We start from the raw sequence: 19,315 nt of genomic DNA, 5'->3' as shown, positions 1-19,315 counted from the left end.
AGAGCCCTCTCCTGTAATCTGTTGGGAGTTTGTGGTAAACAGAAAAGGATTGTAACCCCTGCCTCTGACAGCCTCTCTTGCTAACCCAAGAAACTATCCTGATCCCAATCTGAGCCATGGTGTGGGGTAAGCAATGCTAAATAACTTATACAAAAAATGCTTCATTAGCCCTGATGCTGTATATTCTGTCTTACAAAAGTAGGGTTGAAGCTAGATACTGGTGGTTCATACCTGTAATCCTAGCTACTCAGGAGGCTAAGAACTAAGGACTGTGGTTTGAAGCTAGCTAGCCCAGGCAGGAAAGTCTGCAAGACTCTTATCTTCAGTGAACCACCAAAAAGTCATAAGTGGACCTGTGACTCAAGTGGTAGAGCACTAGTCCTGAGCAAAAAAGCTCAGGGACAGCACACAGGCCCTGAGTTCAAGCCCCGGGACTGGCACGCACACAAAATATATTCAGAAGTGGCTCAAGTGGTAAGAGCACTAGCCTTGAGAAAAAAAAAAGCCAAGCTAGAGTGCAATGCTCTGAGTTCAAGCCCCCAGTACCAGTGAAAAAATAAAAAGTGGGCTACGAACACCCAGACTCATTACTGAGGGTCTGGATCCTGCCAAAGCAGATCTACCTACCATAGGGCAGGCCATCAGTGCTTACCAGCGAGTGCGTGATTCTGCCAGCTATAGGCTTGCTGCAACTGTCACTGGACAGAATGGCTTCATTCTGCAGCCTTGGTCGATTAACCGTGAGGAGGCTGGTCCTGGGGGCGTCCGGGGACATTTCCTTGTACTAGGCAACCCACAGCCCCCTCCCTCCCTCGTCCCTTCACTGAGAGGCCAAGTGCTAGAAAAATCCTTGCCTGGGACTTCTTTGCCCCATCTAGATTTTTCCTGCAGGATTATTAACTGTAGGGTTGGCTGTCTGGGACTTGTTTCAGGCTAACGGCATACAAAGGATCACAGGTTCCTGTCTCCCATCAGCTGCCATGCCCGCGCTTTCCACCAGGTGGCGCTGTGGCCCAGGACCATCCATCCTTACAGGCTGTTCTCCGCCTTCACAAGGACAGAGATCTCACAGCTGTCCATCAAGAGATGCCACTAGCACTACCACTGTAGATGGAGCAGGCAGGGGTCAAGACAGCAGATTCTTCCTACATAAGGCTGACCCCCGATTTCTGGGCTATGTAGCAGTGGCTATTTTCCTCCAGGGTCATGGATGTAGCAGTTGCCGTGGAGACCAGGCCTGGTGGGAACAGGATCCCTGCCTATCCCTGTGGTTTGCACAGAGAATTGAATGGACAGCCAATGCTTGATGCCGTACTTGAAGCCAGCTGTCCACCCGCGGGCAAAGGCTGTTGATCCATCAGAGGCGGTACACCGCCCAGTGGCTGAGCCCCGGGTTCCTATAGAGGCTGGTGTGTGTATGGAGAGGCCTTCAGAAGATCTTGAAGCCCTTTAGTAGGGTCAGGGTGGGTGCCTTGCGTTTGCTCTGGGCGCGGGATGACTTCACAGTGACCAGCTTGGCCTGGGCCACCGTGGGCATCTCCTTTAGGCTGGCAGTGGAGAGAGTGTTAAAGGTACAGCTGGCTAGTCCGTGGCGGGCAGTGAATGGGGTCTGGTGGGTCAGGGCCCTGTCCTCAGAGATGAAGAGGGGCCGGGACAGGGGGCTCTTCTCTAGCTCCCGCCGGGCTTCCCGCACCGCTTCGTGGAAGACATGCTGCACGTGTTCAAAGTCCAGGCAGGCAGAGACCTCGAAAAACAGGCACCCGAACTTGCCAGCCAACGCTGCACCCTCGTCCTTGGTGACCTGCCTGGGGGGAAAGCAGGGTGAGGTACTGAGTCATCAGGAAGTTCTCCTAGACAGGCTGAACCTGTCCTATACCCAGCTCCCCACCTTCTGCCTGGGGGCCCTGAGCCTCAAGTGTCTCCTTTGTTCCATGGGGTGTGGACCCAAGCTACTTGGGGGTGTTAAAATTCACAAGATGACTTGTGTTCAGCACTTAGCCCAGAGAGTTGGGGCTCGATTTAAAAATAGTGGCTGGTTAGGCGCCGGTGGTTCACACTTGTAAGCCCAGGTAGGCAGGAGGCTGAGACCTGAGGATTGTCGTTAGAAGCCAGCCCAGGAAAGAAAGTCTGTGAGAGTTTTATCTCCAAATAAACACCCCCAAAAGTCAGGAGTGTTGCTGTGGCTCAAGTGGGAGAGCACCAGCCTTGAGTACAAAGCTCAGGGACAGTACCCACCTAGGTCCTGAGTTCAAGCCCCAGGACCAGCACCACACACACACACACACACACACACACACACACACACACACACGCCACACAATGGTGGCTGATGTCACCAAAGTCAGAATTCAGGATGCAAGGAAAAGGGAAGAGAGAAGTTGGTATAAAGTTCCCCGAGTCAGTTCCCCTGCATGTGACCAGAGAAGACGGCCAGGTCCAGCCTCCTCTCTCCTCTTCCCTTCTGTCAGGAAGTCAGCCTCCCTCTGCCCTGGCTTGTGAAACCAGTGCTAAATAAAAGCAGTTGTTTGGACTGAAGGGTGCTGGGTTACAGAAGCAACTCAAGAAGTCTGTGGCTCTCCTAGGCATCTATTCTAAACAGCAAAACCCAAGATATCAAAAAGACATTTGTACTTCCATGTTTATCGCGGCACAATTCACAATAGCCAAAATATGGAAACACCCGGGTGCCCCTCCACAGACGAATGGATCCAAAAAATATGATACCTATACACAATGGAATACTACATAGCGATTAGGAATGGTGAAATATTGTTATTCGCAGGGAAATGGTCAGAACTCGAACAAATAATGTTGAGCGAGACAAGCCTAGAACACAGAAAACAAAGGGGCATGATCTCCCTGATATATGACTGTTAACAAAGGGAGACGGAGAGACAGTAGAGACCAAGTCTGTGAACACTGTATATGTGCTTGATACATTGTATATTGCATATGTGTCTACCTGACCTAGACAAGGGATGGAAAAACAGGTCGTAAGATATCACAAGAAATGTACACACTGCCCTACTATGTAACTGCACCCTCTTTGCACAACACCTTGTAAAAAAATTTATGTTCAATTAATAAAAAAAAATAAATTAAAAAAAAATTACAAACAACTACAAAAAAAAAAAAAAAGAGTTCACACCAATCGGGGGAGGAGGAGACAGTAGAGACCAGGTCTGCAAAACCAAAAACTTCTTGTCAAATGGTATTTCCCACAGGTTTGGGTCAGCAACCCTACATTATGTAACTAAAACCAAACAATTACTCAACATATAAAGGTCAAAAATAGACCTCTCAGTGGAGCACAATAGCTCGAAAGCTATGTATGTATGTTCATAGAAGACAAGGATAAGCAAACTCTATTGTTGACGTTACATTTAAACTCATAGGTGAATTTCATTTGGCGTAGGCCACGTAGGTACTGTATATGTTTTTGGTACACTATGTATTGTATATATGCCTACCTGATCTAGGGAAGGGAAAGAAAAACAGGGTGTAAGATATCACAAGAAATGTACACACTGCCCTATTATGTAACTGTACCCCTTTTGCACAACACCTTGTCAAAAAATTTTTTAAATTAATAAATAAATTTTAAAAAAAAGAAAGAAAGAAAAAAAAAAAGAAGTCTGTGGCTGGCAGTGTTCTCAGGACTCGTGGTGTTTTATCTGTCTGTCCAGGAGAGGGCAGCAAAGAGCAGAGGAAAATGACTTCATGGTGTACCAGGGGAAGCACCTATACTATCTCCTGAAATGACAGGATAAAGTGCTCACAACTGGAAAGATTCTGGAAGCTTCTGACCTTCAAGACCTAGAGACTGAGGTGGGAGGAAAAAGAAGCCTGCCTGTTAGGTAGGTCAGATGTTCAGAAGAAGGAAGAGACAAGAAACCCCAAGGTTTTGAAGCTGAGGTTTCACTAGCTGAATTCTGACCACTACCAATTGGGGTGTTGAGGGGCTGCCCCAGTTCCCGTGCCTGAAGGGACAACATGGCCTGAGACAAAAGGAGACATCAGTCAAGTATAGGTAGCTCACACCTGTAATTCTAGCCACTCAGGAGTCTGAGATCTGCGGATCCTGGTTCAAAGCCAGCCAAGGCAGGAAGGTCTGTGAGACTCTTAGCTCCAATCAACCACCAAAAAAGCTGGAAAAAAAGCTCAGGGACAGCACCCAGGCCCTGGTTCAAACACACACACACACACACACACACACACACACACACACCAATGTGGTGAGTAGATGCACACAGAATTGTTGCTGTCTAGGTGAAGGGGGGAATGGCAAGCTTATTAGGGCCCAGCCGGTCAAGAACTCTAACCGCTTGGGAATGCTTAACTCTAACCGTCCCTAGAATACCTCGAGCCCTGAGCCAATCAGATTTGTACCCATAATCTTGCTTGCTTGAACACCTAATTGCTGTAACTTTGTTTCTTGCCTTTATAATCTCTGTGTAATTGCAGCTCGAGGCTGCCTCCTAACCTCCGCTGTGTCGGTGGGTAGGACAAGGCCCCGAGCCGCGGCCCTGCTTGAATAAAGTCTTGCCTTGCTATTGCATTTCGGAATGTCTAAGTCTCAGTGGTCTTCTTGGTGGTGGTTTTGAGACTTGGCATAACATTTGGGGGCTCGTCCGGGATAGCCCCAGAGACCCCCGAGACCCCAGACTCCAAAGGTAAGAAAACAGCCCTGTTCATTTGTCTTGTAATGTGTCTGTTTGTCTGTTTTGCTTTTGCTTATTTCTTGAAGGGGTTGTCAAAGCAGACGCGCTTACTCGGCAATCCTGGGGAGACTGGGGGATGCCCCAGACTCCCCACCCTTTAAGAGGGACCCCTGAAGCCCTGCTTTCCAATTGAGTCCACTCCTTCTGCACCCTTGCAGGAGTTTGTGGGCCAACTTGGGAGATCTCCAGCTTGTTCTTGTTCTTGCCTGTGTGTTTTCTTCCTTTTGTATTGTTATAGTTGTTTTGTTTTTTGTAGCCTTTTGGACTGAACATCTGATCAGAGCTATGGGTAACGTTCTATCATGGGAACCTCCATCTAGCCCCCTAGATTCGATCCTACTTCACTGGAGGGAGGTTAAGGAGATAGCTCAGAACCAGAGTATGGCCCTTAAGAAGGAAAAGTGGATCACCCTGTGACTCTGGGGGACCCCCACCCAGCCTTCTTAAGCAGAAAATTATTTGGTGTGCTAAAATGTTTACTAAGACTATCAAGCCCTGGAAAATGAGGCTGGAGAATGTTAAAATCATTTGTTAAAGTTTTGTCTTAAAATTTGCGTGTTACAGGAGTAAGATTGGCAAAAATATCTCTTGCCACTGGAAAATGTACGGCTGGTGTTTATTTTGCGCACTTTAAGATCTTTTGAATATGTGTGTGTGTGTGCATGTGTGAGTGTGAACATGTTCAAGACTGTAGTATGATGCAAAATTAAAGTTTAAGTTTAAATTCAAATGGTCATCAAGTTTGGGCATTACCAAATGCTTTAAAGGATTATTGCATTGTTTTAAGAATGAACTAGAGTTAAAAAAGGATTTCTCAGGGTTCTTTAATTAGCAGTCAAAAAAAAGTGGGTATCTTAATAAATTAAGACTTGATTTAACAAAGGGCAAGCTGGCGTGAACTCATTAAGCCCTATGGAGTAGGACAGGCCAATGGAGGCCTCTCTTTTGTCTCTTTTGTTTTCAGGTAAACTTTGGAAACCTTGTGGTAAAAATGAATGATTTGCTAAAACTGCCCCTTGAAAGGTACTAAATGGTTAGAAAGTTTATTGGTGATTCGATTCCTATGCTATTTTTGTAAATTGGATTTTAAAGGATATATATTAAACTAATGGGGATAGAAGTAAACTCTCATTAACTCTATGTATGTAGGAAGAAATGGCAAAATGGGCCAGTGTTTCTCACTAATTTATTGGAAAGCTGAATGTATAAGTATTTCTAATTCTGTAATTGTAATTTTTGCATTAAGAAAAAATTGTCATTTGAGTTCAAATGTCTTCATGCCATGCAGTAACTGGGACTGAAAAAAAAAAAAGAGGTTCTTCTGAAACAAGCAGCCCAGAGACAAAGGGCGGCACCTGGTTTCAGAATGCCTGTAAGCTTCAGAGTTTTTCCAATGCAGATAAAAGCTAAAATGTTAGTGTTAAAGCAGAGGTTAGTAAAAAGGCTTTGGAAATCAAGAATACATTTATAAGAAATTTGGAAGTAAAATTGTCCTAAATTATTATTGTAAAGTGAGAAAAGGAGAAATATGGCTACCAAAATGTTTAATTGCCATTCCAGTTTCTTTGTAGGTTTTTTGTAACAGTTTCCAGCAGGCCTACAGAGAAGCACAGGTGATTCCTACAAGTTTGTCAAGATCTAATACTGGGTCAAAAAAATTTGTGTTCAATTAATAAATAAATTAAATTTAAAAAAAGAAAAAAGAAAAAAAAGATCTAATACTGGCCCTTAATAAGTTCCAGGTAAGAGCATGCTTAAAAACTACTTCTGTGTGGACCACCTTGTTGCTTTAATTGGAGTAAAGTGGCCTTTTGTAAGACTCACTGATCTGAAATATGCAGTTCGAAGCCAGCCCGGGCAGAGAAAGGTCCCTGTGAGAGACTTGTCTCTAATCAGCCAGCAGAGTGCTGGGAACGGAGTGGTATGGAGCTCAAAAGTGGTAGGATGCTAGTCTTGAGCTGGAGAGCTGGGGGACAGCAATCAGGCCCTGAGTCCAAGTCCAGTGAAAAGTCACTCCTCCTGGGACAAAAGTGATGGAGCATCCAGAGGCAGTAAGCCACTGCTTGGATGGCAGAGATGGTGTCAGATCCTAGAGTCACTCCTGTTTGGCCTTTCAAAAGTTAACCAAAGCTGGGAAGTCCTAGAAGAATAGTTTGTAAGCATGCCTTACTAATGCCCATGTCTGTCTACTGGGCAGGAACTTGCCAGTCATCTGTGATAGTGGGTAGTAAGGGTAAGTCTGTCAAATGAGAGGATGGTTTAAAATCCCAACCCCCCCCCCCCCCCGCCCCGCATCTACTCAAAGCCCTGACTGGCAGTGAGAATTTTAAGCTGATACATCTGTTTAGGAAAGAGACCTGAGATTGTGTCCTTACTGAGATCTGTTAAGTCATCAGAGATCAGTTCCCCAGCCAGTCAGGAAAAAGCTTTTACAAAATGTTAAAAGGCTACACTGAGGTAGCCCAAAAAGAAGTTTGTATAGTTAAAAGTTAAAATGTTGAATGTAATTTCCAGTTTGGAGTAAAGCTCCTAATGGACATCTGATCCTGCAGCCCCTTGGTAAAATAGACTAAGGTTATAGGTTCCTGGCTAGGTAAGGTCAATGCCCCTGAGTCAGCCTGAAGAAGTTATAGAAGAGTGAGGATCAAGGAAAGTATAAATAGGGTCAGAATTGGGGCTTTGGTGTAAAACTATGTTTAGCTGTACCTTTATCTGCAGGGCTAAGGGACTTGTGTGATGTCATCTAAATGTTATTCCTAACTTGTAATTGCATTTGTTATGCGCTTTTATCGCCCCCTCAGAGCCCTATAGCAAGTCCACCAAGAGATCTGGCTCAAGCTAAAGGCCCTTTATGAGACTGGACCTCCTCCTGAGCCACACCCGCTACCAACTGAGTAAAGCGCCACCGACAACTTATGGTATTGCAGGCACAATACCAATCTATCCCTACCGATTCTCAGTCAGAATCAAACTAATAAGCAAGGAGAACCATGATTGGTTCTCGAGTTACCTATCAGAAGGGGGGAATGAAGGGGGGAATGGCAAGCTTATTAGGGCCCAGCCGGTCAAGAACTCTAACCGCCTGGGAATGCTTAACTCTAACCACCCCTAGAATACCTCGAGCCCTGAGCCAATCAGATTTGTACCCGTAATCTTGCTTGCTTGAACACCTGATTGCTGTAACTTTGTTTCTTGCCTTTATAAGCTCTGTGTAATGGCAGCTCGAGGCTGCCTCCTAACCTCCGCTGTGTCGGTGGGTAGGACAAGACCCGGGCCGCGGCCCTGCTTGAATAAAGCCTTGCCTTGCTATTGCATTTTGGAATGTCTGAGTCTCGGTGGTCTTCTTGGTGGTGGTTTCGCGACTTGGCATAACATAGGGAACATTTTGTTTGTGGCATGGGAGTTCTAACCCATGTTCTTGTATTGGTGGTGGTGCTGGTTGTGGGGTTTGAACTCAGGGCCTGGGTGCTGTTCTGACCTTTTGTGTTCAAGGCTATAACATTCTACCACTGTGAGCCACAGCACCACTTTTGGTTTTCTCACAGACTTTACTGCCCAGGCTGGCTAGCTCTTCAAATGTCAGCCTCTGAGTAGCTAGGATTACAGGTGTGAGCCACTACCACCTGGCTAACACATTGTAATCTTTTAGCTACAAGACAAAACATGGAAGACACTGGCCAATGCTGGGCTAGCCGATCTCTAAGCCACCAATGCTGGATTGGATGGAGGATGGCAATGGGAAATTGCCATGACCTGCTCCTGAGGACTGGCTCCATATTGGTGCTTAGTTGTTCCTAAGCCCTTTTCAGAAAATCCCTTTGGCAAACACTGGATCTATAGTTTGTTCCTCTATATTGAAAAGTGGCTGGGGAAATCCAGTCTTCTTTCTTCTTTTCTTCCTTTCTCTCTCTCTCTCTCTCTCTCTTTTCCAATTCCAGGGCTGAAGCTTTAATTCTGAACATTGTGCTTTCCGTTAGCTTTTTCCCCTCCAGTCTGGCACTCTACCATTTGAATCAGCTTCCACTTCTAGCTTCTTTGCTGATTAACTGAAGATAGGAGACTGTTGGATTAGTCTGCCAGGCTGCTTTGGGACTGTGATCCTCAGATTTCAGCTTGCCTAAGTAGCTAGGATGAAAGGTATGAGCCACTGGTGCTCAGCTCAAATCCGGTCTTCTGAATTCCTTAAACACTACTACCTTCATCCACTTCCACATGGACCAACTTGCCTTGTTCCCCAAGAAGTGACTTCTGGGTCTCAAGATAGGACATCCGGTGTCAGCCTCCTTACCATAACTCCCCCCCCCCCTTTTCAGGGAACCACAATTCCCTCACCCCACTCCCATCTGACTTGTTCTAAACAAAGGGTCCCTCTTTCCCGACACCTGCTCACTGGATCTTTGGGGCCTGGGAAATGAGCAGCTAGCAGCCACGAGCAGGGTGGGATGAGTAGAAAGGCATCACACCTTATAAGCAAACTGGCCAAACAGGACTAGGTCTGCATGAGTGAAGCCTGTGGGGTTGCACATCAGGTATAGGCAGCCACAACAGCAAGGGCCCTGGGGCCAGCCAGGTGACTTGGCCCTGTGGAGAGGATAATGAGAAGCAGAGGCGGGTATGTGTGTGTGCGGGGGGGGGGGGGGGGGGGGGATTGTGGTTATTTGGAAAAAGCAGGCCCCACCTCAAAAGATTCCAATTCCAGGTTGTTTAAAACCCCGGTATCAGCCAAGCCAAACACAGAGGCAGTGTTCTGTAGCAATCGAGCCTCTGGCCCAGTCTGTGACCTCTGGTTCAAGTCCAAGCCTTTCTAAGAGAGTCTGCACTTAGCAGCCAACTGTGGCAGTGAGCCTGACCGCCTGGCTTGAGGAAGGGGAGGGCTGATTGGGCCCCAGAAGACTCGTGACCCAATAAGCCAATCATAGCCGCTCATTACAACTGTGGAAGGGGGCACTGAATGACTAACCAGCTGACTAACCGGCTGCCGGGAATGGACGCCGAAGGTCACACAGGCTTAGGCAAGAAAGGGTGAGGCTGAAGGACTGAGAGACCCAGGAGAATGGGAGGGGCTTTGCTTCTCTTTGTGTGTGTGTGTGTGTGTGTGTGTGTCCCTATTGGGGCTTGAACTCAGGGCCTTTTGCTCTTGCTTGGCTTTTTTTGCTCAAGGCTACCACTTGAGCCACACCTCCACTTTTGGCTTTCTGCCGGTCAATTGGAACTATGCATCTCACCGATTCATCAGCTCCGGCTAGGAGGCTAATGAAGAAACATGATTGGCAGATCTCAGCCTCCCCGAGTAGCTGGGATTACAGGTGTGAGCCGTGCCGCATGCGCGCAGCTCCGCTTGGCTTTTGACTCTTGGGGTCTGGCCTCTACAGGGTCCAGATGCCCTTCCCCCACTTGCTCTTGGTTGCCTGGAAGACCAAGCACCCCCCCTGAGCCCTTACTGCACAATCCCGTTCCCTAAATTCCAGGTGATGGCTGCTCTTGACAGCTGGCGATGGCATCCTGCCTCTGCCAACGTAGCGAGTGATCTTGGAGGAGAGAGCTGGGCACTCACCTGTACTGGGCCATATCCAGCTTGTTGCCTAGCAACAGGGCAGGGTAGCCACGCTGGGTCTCCTTGGCGTGCAAGGCCAGCAGCTCCAGGTAGCTGCTGCTGCCTTCAAAGCTCTGGCGACTGTCCACGCTGTACACCACCAGGAAGGCGTGGGCCCAGTTCAGGTAGCGTTCGCAGTTCCTGGGGGTGTCCTGGGGTGAGGGAGAGAGGAGATGGGGTGAAGGCCCTCACCTGGGCTGCCCCCATCACTCTGTGATGGCCTTTTGTATATTGTTCCCGGGCACCGGCCTTTTCAAAGGGGGCACTTGAGTGTGGGTTTGGCCTGGTGTGAAAGGAGACATTGTCTCATGACCTCCCTCCCACCATCCAGATGGAGACTCGAAGACCTTGCCCACCCCCTCACCCCCCCCCCCCCCACCCCGGGCCCAGAGCCAAGGACTTTCCAATAGCCCTTCAGGGGACCTGCTGCTCTTGAACACTACTGGTTTGGGGTCAAGTTTATGCTGCCTCTTTATTTTATTGTAGTTTTTTTTCTTGTGCCAGTCCTGGGACTTGAACTCAGCGCCTGGGCCCTGTCCTTGAGCTTCTATGCTCAAGTCTAGCGCTCTACCTACCCCTTGAGCCACAGTGCCACTTCTGGCTTTTGTTTTTTTTGGTGGTGGTTTATTGGAGATAAGAGTCTCACAAGGACTTTCCTGCCTGGGGTTGGCTTTAAACCACGATCCTCCGACCTCAGCCTCCTGAGTAGCTAGGATGACCGGCGTGAGCCCCAGGTGCTCAGCGCTTGCTGCCTCTGAATCACCAGGGTGCCGTCCTTCAAATGTTGGCCCACGTTAAGACTCAGGCCCAGAGAGGTCAGTGCCTCACTCAAGGTCACACAGCATACTGGAGCTTCACAGGAATACGGATTCCCAGCTGAAGCCCTGTGCTGATTCTCGTCCCCATCCCCCACAGGCTTGGATAATGGGGAGAGGGGGAGGGCAATTTACCGGGTCTGCGGTGTCCATGACCCTCAGGTGGACAAGCTGGTGGTCCACAGTCTCCTCGGAGCTGTAAGTGTCCTCTGAAACACAGATGGTCCCCCAGATCAGAGACAGGCAGGCCACCCACAAACCAGGCCTGTGGCCAGCTTTTCTCTCTATGTAGGCCGGTACTGGGGCTTGAATGACTGGAGTTCTCGTTTGGCTTATTTCACTCAAGTTTGGCCCTCTACCTCTGAAGCCATACCTCCACTTCCAGTTTTTTCTTTATTAATATTATTATTATGTGCCAATTCTAGGGCTTGAATTCAGGGCACTGTCTCTCTGAGCTTTTGTGCTCAAAGCTAGCTCTCTGCCACTTGAGCCATACCTCCACTTCTGGTTTTTTGGTGATTAGTGGGAGATAAAATTCTAACAGACATTCCTGCTGGAGCTGGCTTCAAACTGCAATCCTCAGATCTCAGCCTCCTGAGTAGCTAGGATTCCAGGTGTGAGCCACTGGCACCTGGTGGGCTTTTTTTGTTTTGTTTTTCTATTCTTATAACCTCAAACCTAAGAAATCAGCAAGTATCCAGGGGCAAGACGATATCACCCCCCCATGTCGGCCGTGTGGGTGGGTCTTCCCACACACACATTTGCACACGTACAAGAATGCAGTCAGTCCTCACCTTGCCCTGTGTGACCCCCTCCCCCAACCAGACCTCTCCAGGCAGAACTGGGGTCCTCTCTGCCTCCCGACAGCAGCGCTGTGAGAGCGGCACCCCAGTGCTGATGAATGTAGCGGCTCCCACTGCTCTCGAGCCGCTGGCAGGCATGTAGGCCTGGACACACTCCAGGCCCGCTAGCATCCAGCACGGATCACAGACGGCTCCTCCTCCCCAGCCTGCTTGCAGGACTTGGATAAATAGCTGCTCTTATGCAAAGACCAAAAAAAAAAAAGGAAAATTGAATGGAAAAATATGTCCAAAGTGTTTAACTATATTTGGCCCCCAAAAGAGCTAGCTGTCTCTGGATGCCTACATCTTGTCCAGATTTGTCTTTATTTTCTAACCAAAGTTGTCTCTCGTAAACAGGCAAGAGAATCCTGCCCAGGCTAAGCAAGGGTATCAAGCCCTCCTCCTGCCCCTTACTTCCAACTGCCTTTTCATTTTTGTCAGTCATGGGGCTGGAACTCAAGGCCTGGGCGCTGTCCCTGGGCTTCTGTGCTCAAGGCTAGTGCTCTACCACGTGGGCCACGGCTCCATTTCCAGGTTTCTGGTGGTTCACTGGAGGTAAGAGTCTCATGGACTTTCCTGGCCCAGGAAGGCTTTGAACCTTGAATCTCAGACCTCAGTCTCCTGAAGTGTGTGTGTATGCATGTGTGTGTGCGTGTGCGCGTGTGTGTGTGCGTGTGTGCACATGCACTGGTACTGGAGCTTGAATTCAGGACCTGGGTATGGTCCCTTAGCTTTTGCACTCAAGGATGGCACTCTTAGCACTTGAGCCACATCTCTACCTCTGGCTTTTTGGTGGTTCATTGCAGATTAAAAAAAACAAACAAACAACTCTCACAGACTGGCTTGAAGCCTGGATCCTCAGATCTCAGCCACCTGAGTTGCTAGGATTACAGGCGTGAGCCACAGGTGCTGGGCTAGAGTAATAAAAGGAATGAGTTTCTGGTCAGAGTGTCTGTGGGGTGGGGGGAAACCCTACAGAAATGGCGCCTATCCGAGTCCTCGCTGGAGCAGGATAAAGGGGAGAGGGGCTGAGTGCGGTGATACGCTGCAGCCTCTCTGTGAGGGGAGGACATTTCCCCAAGCCCCTGGCCTCTCCTTGCACTCAGCACCAGCACACTTCTCCCACAAACAGTCTCTCTAACAGCTCCCACTGTCATAGCCCATGACAAAGCCCGGCTCCAACAGACAGCTCAGTCTATCAGCTCCATCCAGGTGGGGAAACTGAGGCACGGAGAGCAGCACTACATACATCCTCCTCCTCTGTATTCCAGGGGACTCCTGGATCTTAGGCAAGCCTCTGACCCTCTCTGCTTCCATTTCTCCACCCTTTAAATGGGGGTGATAATTTCTGAAGGAGACCCTTAACCCCCCAGAAATCCAACCTCATGGTGCAGAGCCGCTAGCTGTGTGTGTCCCTACTGGAACTGGGGCGGGGGGGGGGTGTGAATCTCCATCTCAAGGGGATCCCCGGATGTGCCCAGGCACGTGGGAGATGCTAGAAAAGGCTAAAGAGCTGCTGTGCTAACATCTGCCTGAAGCTCACCACTGGAAGTCCAGAACTTTCTCCACAGGACCTTTTGCCTGCTGTTCTTCCTGGCCGTGGGACAGCTCCCCAGGATGTCGGAGTGGCGTTTCCTGCACCCACAGGCCAGAGTGAGACATGACTCACTACTGTGGGGTGGCTGTGCCTTGCCCCAGATGGTCTGACCACGTGTTACACTGCTAGATCACAAGCTCGGACTTGAAAATGGCTCAGTCAAGACCCGCTGCCGGTGGCTCACGCCTGTCAGCTCAGCTACTTCTATGGCTGAGATCTGAGGATCAGGCGCCAAAGCTAGAAGGGGCAGGAACGTCTATGAGACTCTTATCTCCAATTAAAAAGCAAAAAAAAGGGGCTGGGGATATGGCCTAGTGGCAAGAGCGCTTGCCTCCTATACATGAAGCCCTGGGTTCGATTCCCCAGCACCACATATATAGAAAACGGCCAGAAGTGGCGCTGTGGCTCAAGTGGCAGAGTGCTAGCCTTGAGCAAAAAGAAGCCAGGGACAGTGCTCAGGTCCTGAGTCCAAGCACTAGGACTGGCCAAAAAATAAATAAACAAAAAGCAAAAAAAAAAAAAAAACCCCAAAAACAGGCTGGAAGTAGAGCTATGGCTCAAACAGTTAGAACAGAAATGCTTAGGGACAGGCTGGGAATATAGCCTAGTGGCAAGAGTGCCTGCCTCGGATACACGAGGCCCTAGGTTCGATTCCCCAGCACCACATATACAGAAAACGGCCAGAAGCGGCGCTGTGGCTCAAGTGGCAGAGTGCTAGCCTTGAGCGGGAACAAGCCAGGGACAGTGCTCAGGCCCTGAGTCCAAGGCCTAGGACTGGCCAAAAAAAAATAAAAAAAAGAAATGCTTAGGGACAGTGCCCAGGCTCTGCATTTAAGTCCCAGGGCCAGAACACATACATACACAAATACACAGACAAATGAATTTCACAAACACAGATCTGATTAATTCTGAGGGAACTTCAGGCACTGTGCATGGAAATCCACTTGAGGAGAAAGTAAAATTGAAGAAGCATTCAGAGTCTATTCTGGGTCTAGTCCGTGGCTGGATCCTTATCATACGTTATTTCCTTAATTCTCACAGCAGCTCTCTGAGATAGATGGTTTACGACTTTTTTTTTTTTGCCAGTCCTGGGGCTTGAACTCAGGGCCTGAGCACTGTCCCTGGCTTCTTTATGCTCAAGGCTAGCACTCTGCCACTTGAGCCACAGCGCCACTTCTGGCCATTTTCTGTATATGTGGTGCTGGGGAATTGAACCCAGGGCTTCATGTATACAAGGCAAGCACTCTTGCCACTAGGCCATATTCTGACCCCAGTTCATGACCATTTTTGCAGATGAGGAAACTGTTGCTCAGAGCAGTTAAGTGACTGTCTCCAAGTTTCACAGCCAGCAAACAAATGGCAGAGTCTGGATTCAAACCCACTTCTGACCAATACCCAAACATCCACTGTTCCCATGGTATAGCTGAAAATAACAAAATAAAATAAGAAGCTGAGCACTGGTGGCTCACACACACCAGTGATCCTAGCTATTCAGGAGGCTGAGACTTGAAGACTGTGGTTCAAAGCCAGCTCATACAGGAATGGTTGTGAGGCCCAATGAACCACCAGAAAACCACAAGTGGTGCTGGGGCTCAAAGTGGCAGAGCGCTAGCCTTGAGCAAAGGAGCTCAGGGACCACAAGCACACTGAGTTCAAACCCCATGACTAACCAAAAAAAAAAAAAAAAAAGCTTTTCTCATGGGATTCAAACTCTAGCTTAGAGCAGGCCTCCTGGAGGCTTCTGTTTTCTGCAAAAGAACACTAAGTGACCATTTCAGGAAAAACATCATCTATTTGCCTATGAATATCCTGCTTCATTTGGCTTTTTGATCTTCATTCTTTTGAAGTCTCCTCATGCCTTCTATTTTAGGGTCTGTGTTCTCTGAGCTGGGCCAACTCCCCAGCTCTCTGGGGGTGGGCTGTGGCCTGGGTATTTCTGCCACTTGAACAATCTCCTTAAAACCAAATTATCCTGCAGCCTCTCATCAGTGCTGGAGCACAGCAAGGCGGGGCTCACCCGGAGGCCCCAGGGAAGCAGGGGTCACAGAGAAATGCTTTTCTTACCCAAGTTGGGGTCATATTCACTGATGAATCTCCTGGTCAGAAACTTCACCGTGAGGGCTACAAGAGACAGAAAGAAGTGGTGGGCTCAATCTCTCTGTTGCTGTAGCTGCTGCTTGCTCACTGTGTGTGTGTGTGTGTGTGTGTGTGTGTGTGTGTGTGTACCTGGGGCTTGGACTCAGGGCCTGGGCATTGTTGTTGCTCAAGGCTAGTGCTCTACCACTTGAATCTGACCTCCCCATTCTAGCTTTTTGTTGGTTAACTGAGATGAATGGGTGGTGCAGATGTGAGCCCTGGGCAACATCTGGCTAGCCCCTCTCACTTCAATGGCGTCTTATGGCACTGGAGGGTTCCTGGCAGACTGAAGCTCAGCTCTTCCACAGAGCCAAGATGAGCAAGATGAGGTGCTAGACGGTTTGAGCGGCTCAGAAGAAACTAGAAATATGGGAGCCAAGTCCCAGTTTGTGTGTGTGTGTGTGTGTGTGTGTGTGTGTGTGTGTGTGTGTGTGTTATCTGGACTTTGGTTGGAAGCCCAAGAGACAGAGAACAGAGTTGACCCACCCCCGGGAGGGCATGCACCTGGGAGTTCCTGTGAGGTCCAAGCCAAACCAAACCCCATCCCTGGTGCCCTACCCCCCTGCCCCATCTTGGGCTTTGGCTTTGTCAGGGCCTCTACCTCTCATGGCATCTCCAAAGTGTGGAAAACTCTAGAATGAAGATTTCCCTTCTAGATTGCATCCTCAGAACTGAGTTTAGCCATTTAAAGCGAGAGTTAGCCTACTATTACACAGTATTATTTCCTTCTTCCCTCCCTTCCGTCCTCCTCCTCCTCCTCCTCCAACTCTTCCTCCTCCTCCTCCTCCTCCTTTTTGTGCTATTACTGAGGCCTGAACTCAGGGCCACATAGTCTTGCTTAGCTTTTTTTTGCTCAAGGCTGGTGCTTTACACCTTGGCCATCGTTCCACTTCTTTTTTTTTTGGCCAGTCCTGGGGCTTGGGACTCAGGGCCTGAGCACTGTCCCTGGTTTCCTTTTGCTCAAGGCTAGCACTCTGCCACTTGAGCCACAGCGCCACTTCTGGCTGTTTTCTGTATATGTGTGCTGGGGAATTGAACCCAGGGCCTCATGTATGAGAGGCAAGCACTCTTGCCACTAGGCCATATCCCCAGCCCCCCACTTCTTGCTTTTGGGTGGTTATTGGAAATAAGAGTCTCCTGGATTTGTCTGTTCCTGGCTGGCTTCAAAGTGTGATCCTCAGATCTCAGCCTCCTGAGTAGCTAGGATTGCAGGTGTGTGCCGCCCACATCTGGCTATACTAGCTTGTTTAAAAGATGGGATCTTGCAAGGAAAATCCTGATAATTTCTTTATAGGATTCATAACTGTTCATTATAAATTAATACCCAGGGCATCCATATTTAAAAAAATGAAGTTCCTTCAGTCATGCAGTCATTGGCCAACCGTCACAGAGGTGCACATAACAAGCAAATATTCAAAGAGACAAGAGCAAATCTTCTCTGTATAAAAAAACCAGATTCTTTGTTCCCTTTCTGAACTATGGGGAGGGTTGGCTTCAAAATAAAAATGTAGGTCAAATACCAGTGGCTCACATCCGTAATCCTAGCTGCTCAGAATGCTGAGATATGAGGATCACAGTTCGAAGCCAGCCCAGGCAGACCAATATGAGAGGCTTTTACCTCCAATTAGCCAGGAAAAAGAAAAAGCCAGAAGTGGAGGTGTGGCTCAAGTGTGACAGCGCCATCCTAGTATGAAACATACGAAGCAAGAAGGTTAGGGCTGGGAATATGGCCCAGTGGTAAAGTGCTCGCCTCGTATACATGAAGCCCTGGGTTGATTCCTCAGCACCACCATATATAGAAAAAGCCGAAAGTGGCCCTGTGGCTCAAGTGGTAGAGTGCTAGCCTTGAGCAAAAAGAATCCAGGGACAGTGCTCAGGCCCCGAGTTCAAGCCCCAGGACTGGCAATAAAACAAACAAACAACCCCCCCAAAAGAAGGTAAGCTCCCCCTGACATACAAATAAATAAATACACAAAGAAATAAAGTGTTTGTTTTGTTTCTAATCAGAGAATAGGTCCCAAGGATGTTGCTCATGCCTGTAATCCTAGCCACTCAAGAGGCTGAGATCTGAGGATTGAGGTTCGAAGCCAGCCCCAGGCAGGAAAATCCTTCAGACTCTTCCCTTCGATTAATCACCAGAAAGCCCAAGTGGAGCGTGTGGATCAAGTCCAGGCATAGCACCTAGGCCCTGAATTCAAGCCCCAGGATGGGTGTGCACACACGCGTGCACACACACACAACCACAAACACCCCCAAAAGGAAATGCACAACTTAGCAGAGCCTGTGCTGAGCACTTCCTGTGTAGAAGCCCCTCTCCCCGCCACCCCCCCCCCCACCTTGCAGCTGCCCAGAAATGTAGGAGCAAGTGGCTTTTTGGGGTCGGTCTTTGCCTGTGGTGATGGCAAAGCTCAGCCCCGAAGGCATGATCCCAGTGGAAGCCCCCATCTTGCTTCATCCAGGACAAGTCCCTGGCACCTGGGACCACAGTTGAATGTGTTTCCAGAAAGCCAAGAGAGGTCTGGCTGGAAAGAAATGCCTTCGATAAGAAAGCACAGCCTGTCTCAGAATCCCAAGGAGAAGGGGAGGGGGGAGCCCTCAAGGTCGATGGAGGTGTGTGTGTGTGTCCCCAAGAATCCCAACAGCTGGGGACTTTACCCTCTCCCTTCTGTGAGGGGCTGGGGCGGGCAGGCAGAGAGCTTAAACCAGCCCATTGCAAACACCATATTGAAAATGAACTACACACCTTGCTGGTGGGGACCGGAGGGGAAAACTGGGAGGGAGGGAGAGGGGGAAGGTGTGACATGGTCCAAAAAGAAATGGAATCTTTACCTGACTTACGTGACTAACTCCTCAGTACAGCGTCTTTACAATAACCATTTAATAAGCTTAAAATTAAACAAACAAATAAAAAAGCCAGCCAGGTGTAAGGTTGGCTAGATCAAAGGGGGGTGGGGTGCTGCAGATTGGCCCCCATAAAGGAGATGCAGGCTTTCCTTGTCAAGGACTGAGAGGTGGGGTGGGCTGGGAGTAATCAAGGACCTGAGATTGAGACAGACAGACAGACAGGACAGACAGACAGACAGATTGACTGGGAATCCGATGAAAGAGCAAGAGAGGCCGCGCACCAGCCCCGGAGAAACTGAGGCAGATCACCTTCATCCCGGCTCTCCCCCGCGCGCCCCTGGGAGGAGGAACCAAGCGATGGGAGGAAGGTGGGAAGGGGGTACCGCCCGGGCGGGGTCCCCACCCCTCGCCCCGCCCGCGCCACTCACCGGACTTGCCCGCGCCGCCGCGCCCCCCCAGGATGGCCAGGTTGACCTCGAGGGGCGCGCCGTGCGCCCCGCTGCCCGCCCGCGCGCGGCTTCCCCCGAACACCGAGGCCATGGTGCCGTCGCGGTGCCCCGAGCGAGCGAGCGAGCGAGCGCAGCCCAGCGCGCCCCGCCGGCCGGGAGGAGGGGCCGCGGGCCCCGAGGCGGGCGGGGCGGGCCCGGGGTCTCCCAACTCCTTTTTAAGGGCTGCGGGAGCCCCCCCCCCACCCCAGCGGAGAGCCTCACCCCGCTTCTGGAGCCGGCAGGGAACTCCAGACTGACCCTCTTCTCCTCCCCCCTTCC

The 19,315-nt window shown here is 49.5% G+C and overlaps 1 protein-coding gene across 1 annotated transcript; it reads right to left on the bottom strand.

Annotated features, from left to right (window-relative positions):
- Window positions 1-1,090: 1,090 nt before the first annotated feature.
- On the bottom strand, window positions 1,091-19,089 carry Rasl12 (RAS like family 12). Its single transcript, XM_048332832.1, has 5 exons — window positions 18,977-19,089; window positions 15,633-15,689; window positions 11,265-11,338; window positions 10,276-10,466; window positions 1,091-1,805 (listed from the first exon to the last, which is right to left on the bottom strand). The coding sequence occupies exons 1-5, from the start codon at window positions 19,086-19,088 to the stop codon at window positions 1,430-1,432; spliced, it is 810 nt and encodes a 269-aa protein (XP_048188789.1). The 5' UTR covers window position 19,089; the 3' UTR covers window positions 1,091-1,429.
- Window positions 19,090-19,315: the final 226 nt, after the last annotated feature.

The sequence above is a fragment of the Perognathus longimembris genome, chromosome 23 (genome assembly GCF_023159225.1).
Source record: "Perognathus longimembris pacificus isolate PPM17 chromosome 23, ASM2315922v1, whole genome shotgun sequence".
Taxonomy (NCBI): domain Eukaryota; kingdom Metazoa; phylum Chordata; class Mammalia; order Rodentia; family Heteromyidae; genus Perognathus; species Perognathus longimembris.
The sequence above is the reverse complement of the archived record's forward strand: the minus strand, read 5'-3'. Positions and strand labels throughout refer to the sequence as shown.

What these genes read in the sequence shown, in the direction of transcription:
- Rasl12 (XM_048332832.1), bottom strand. Translation starts at nt 19,088, where the DNA reads ATGGCCTCGGTGTTCGGGGGAAGCCGCGCGCGGGCGGGCAGCGGGGCG. An exon ending in TGAATATGACCCCAACTTGG is followed by an intron (nt 11,339 to 15,632) that starts GTAAGAAAAGCA and finishes TCTGTGTTTCAG; the next exon opens with AGGACACTTACAGCTCCGAG. An exon ending in CTGGATATGGCCCAGTACAG is followed by an intron (nt 1,806 to 10,275) that starts GTGAGTGCCCAG and finishes CTTTCCCCCCAG; the next exon opens with GCAGGTCACCAAGGACGAGG.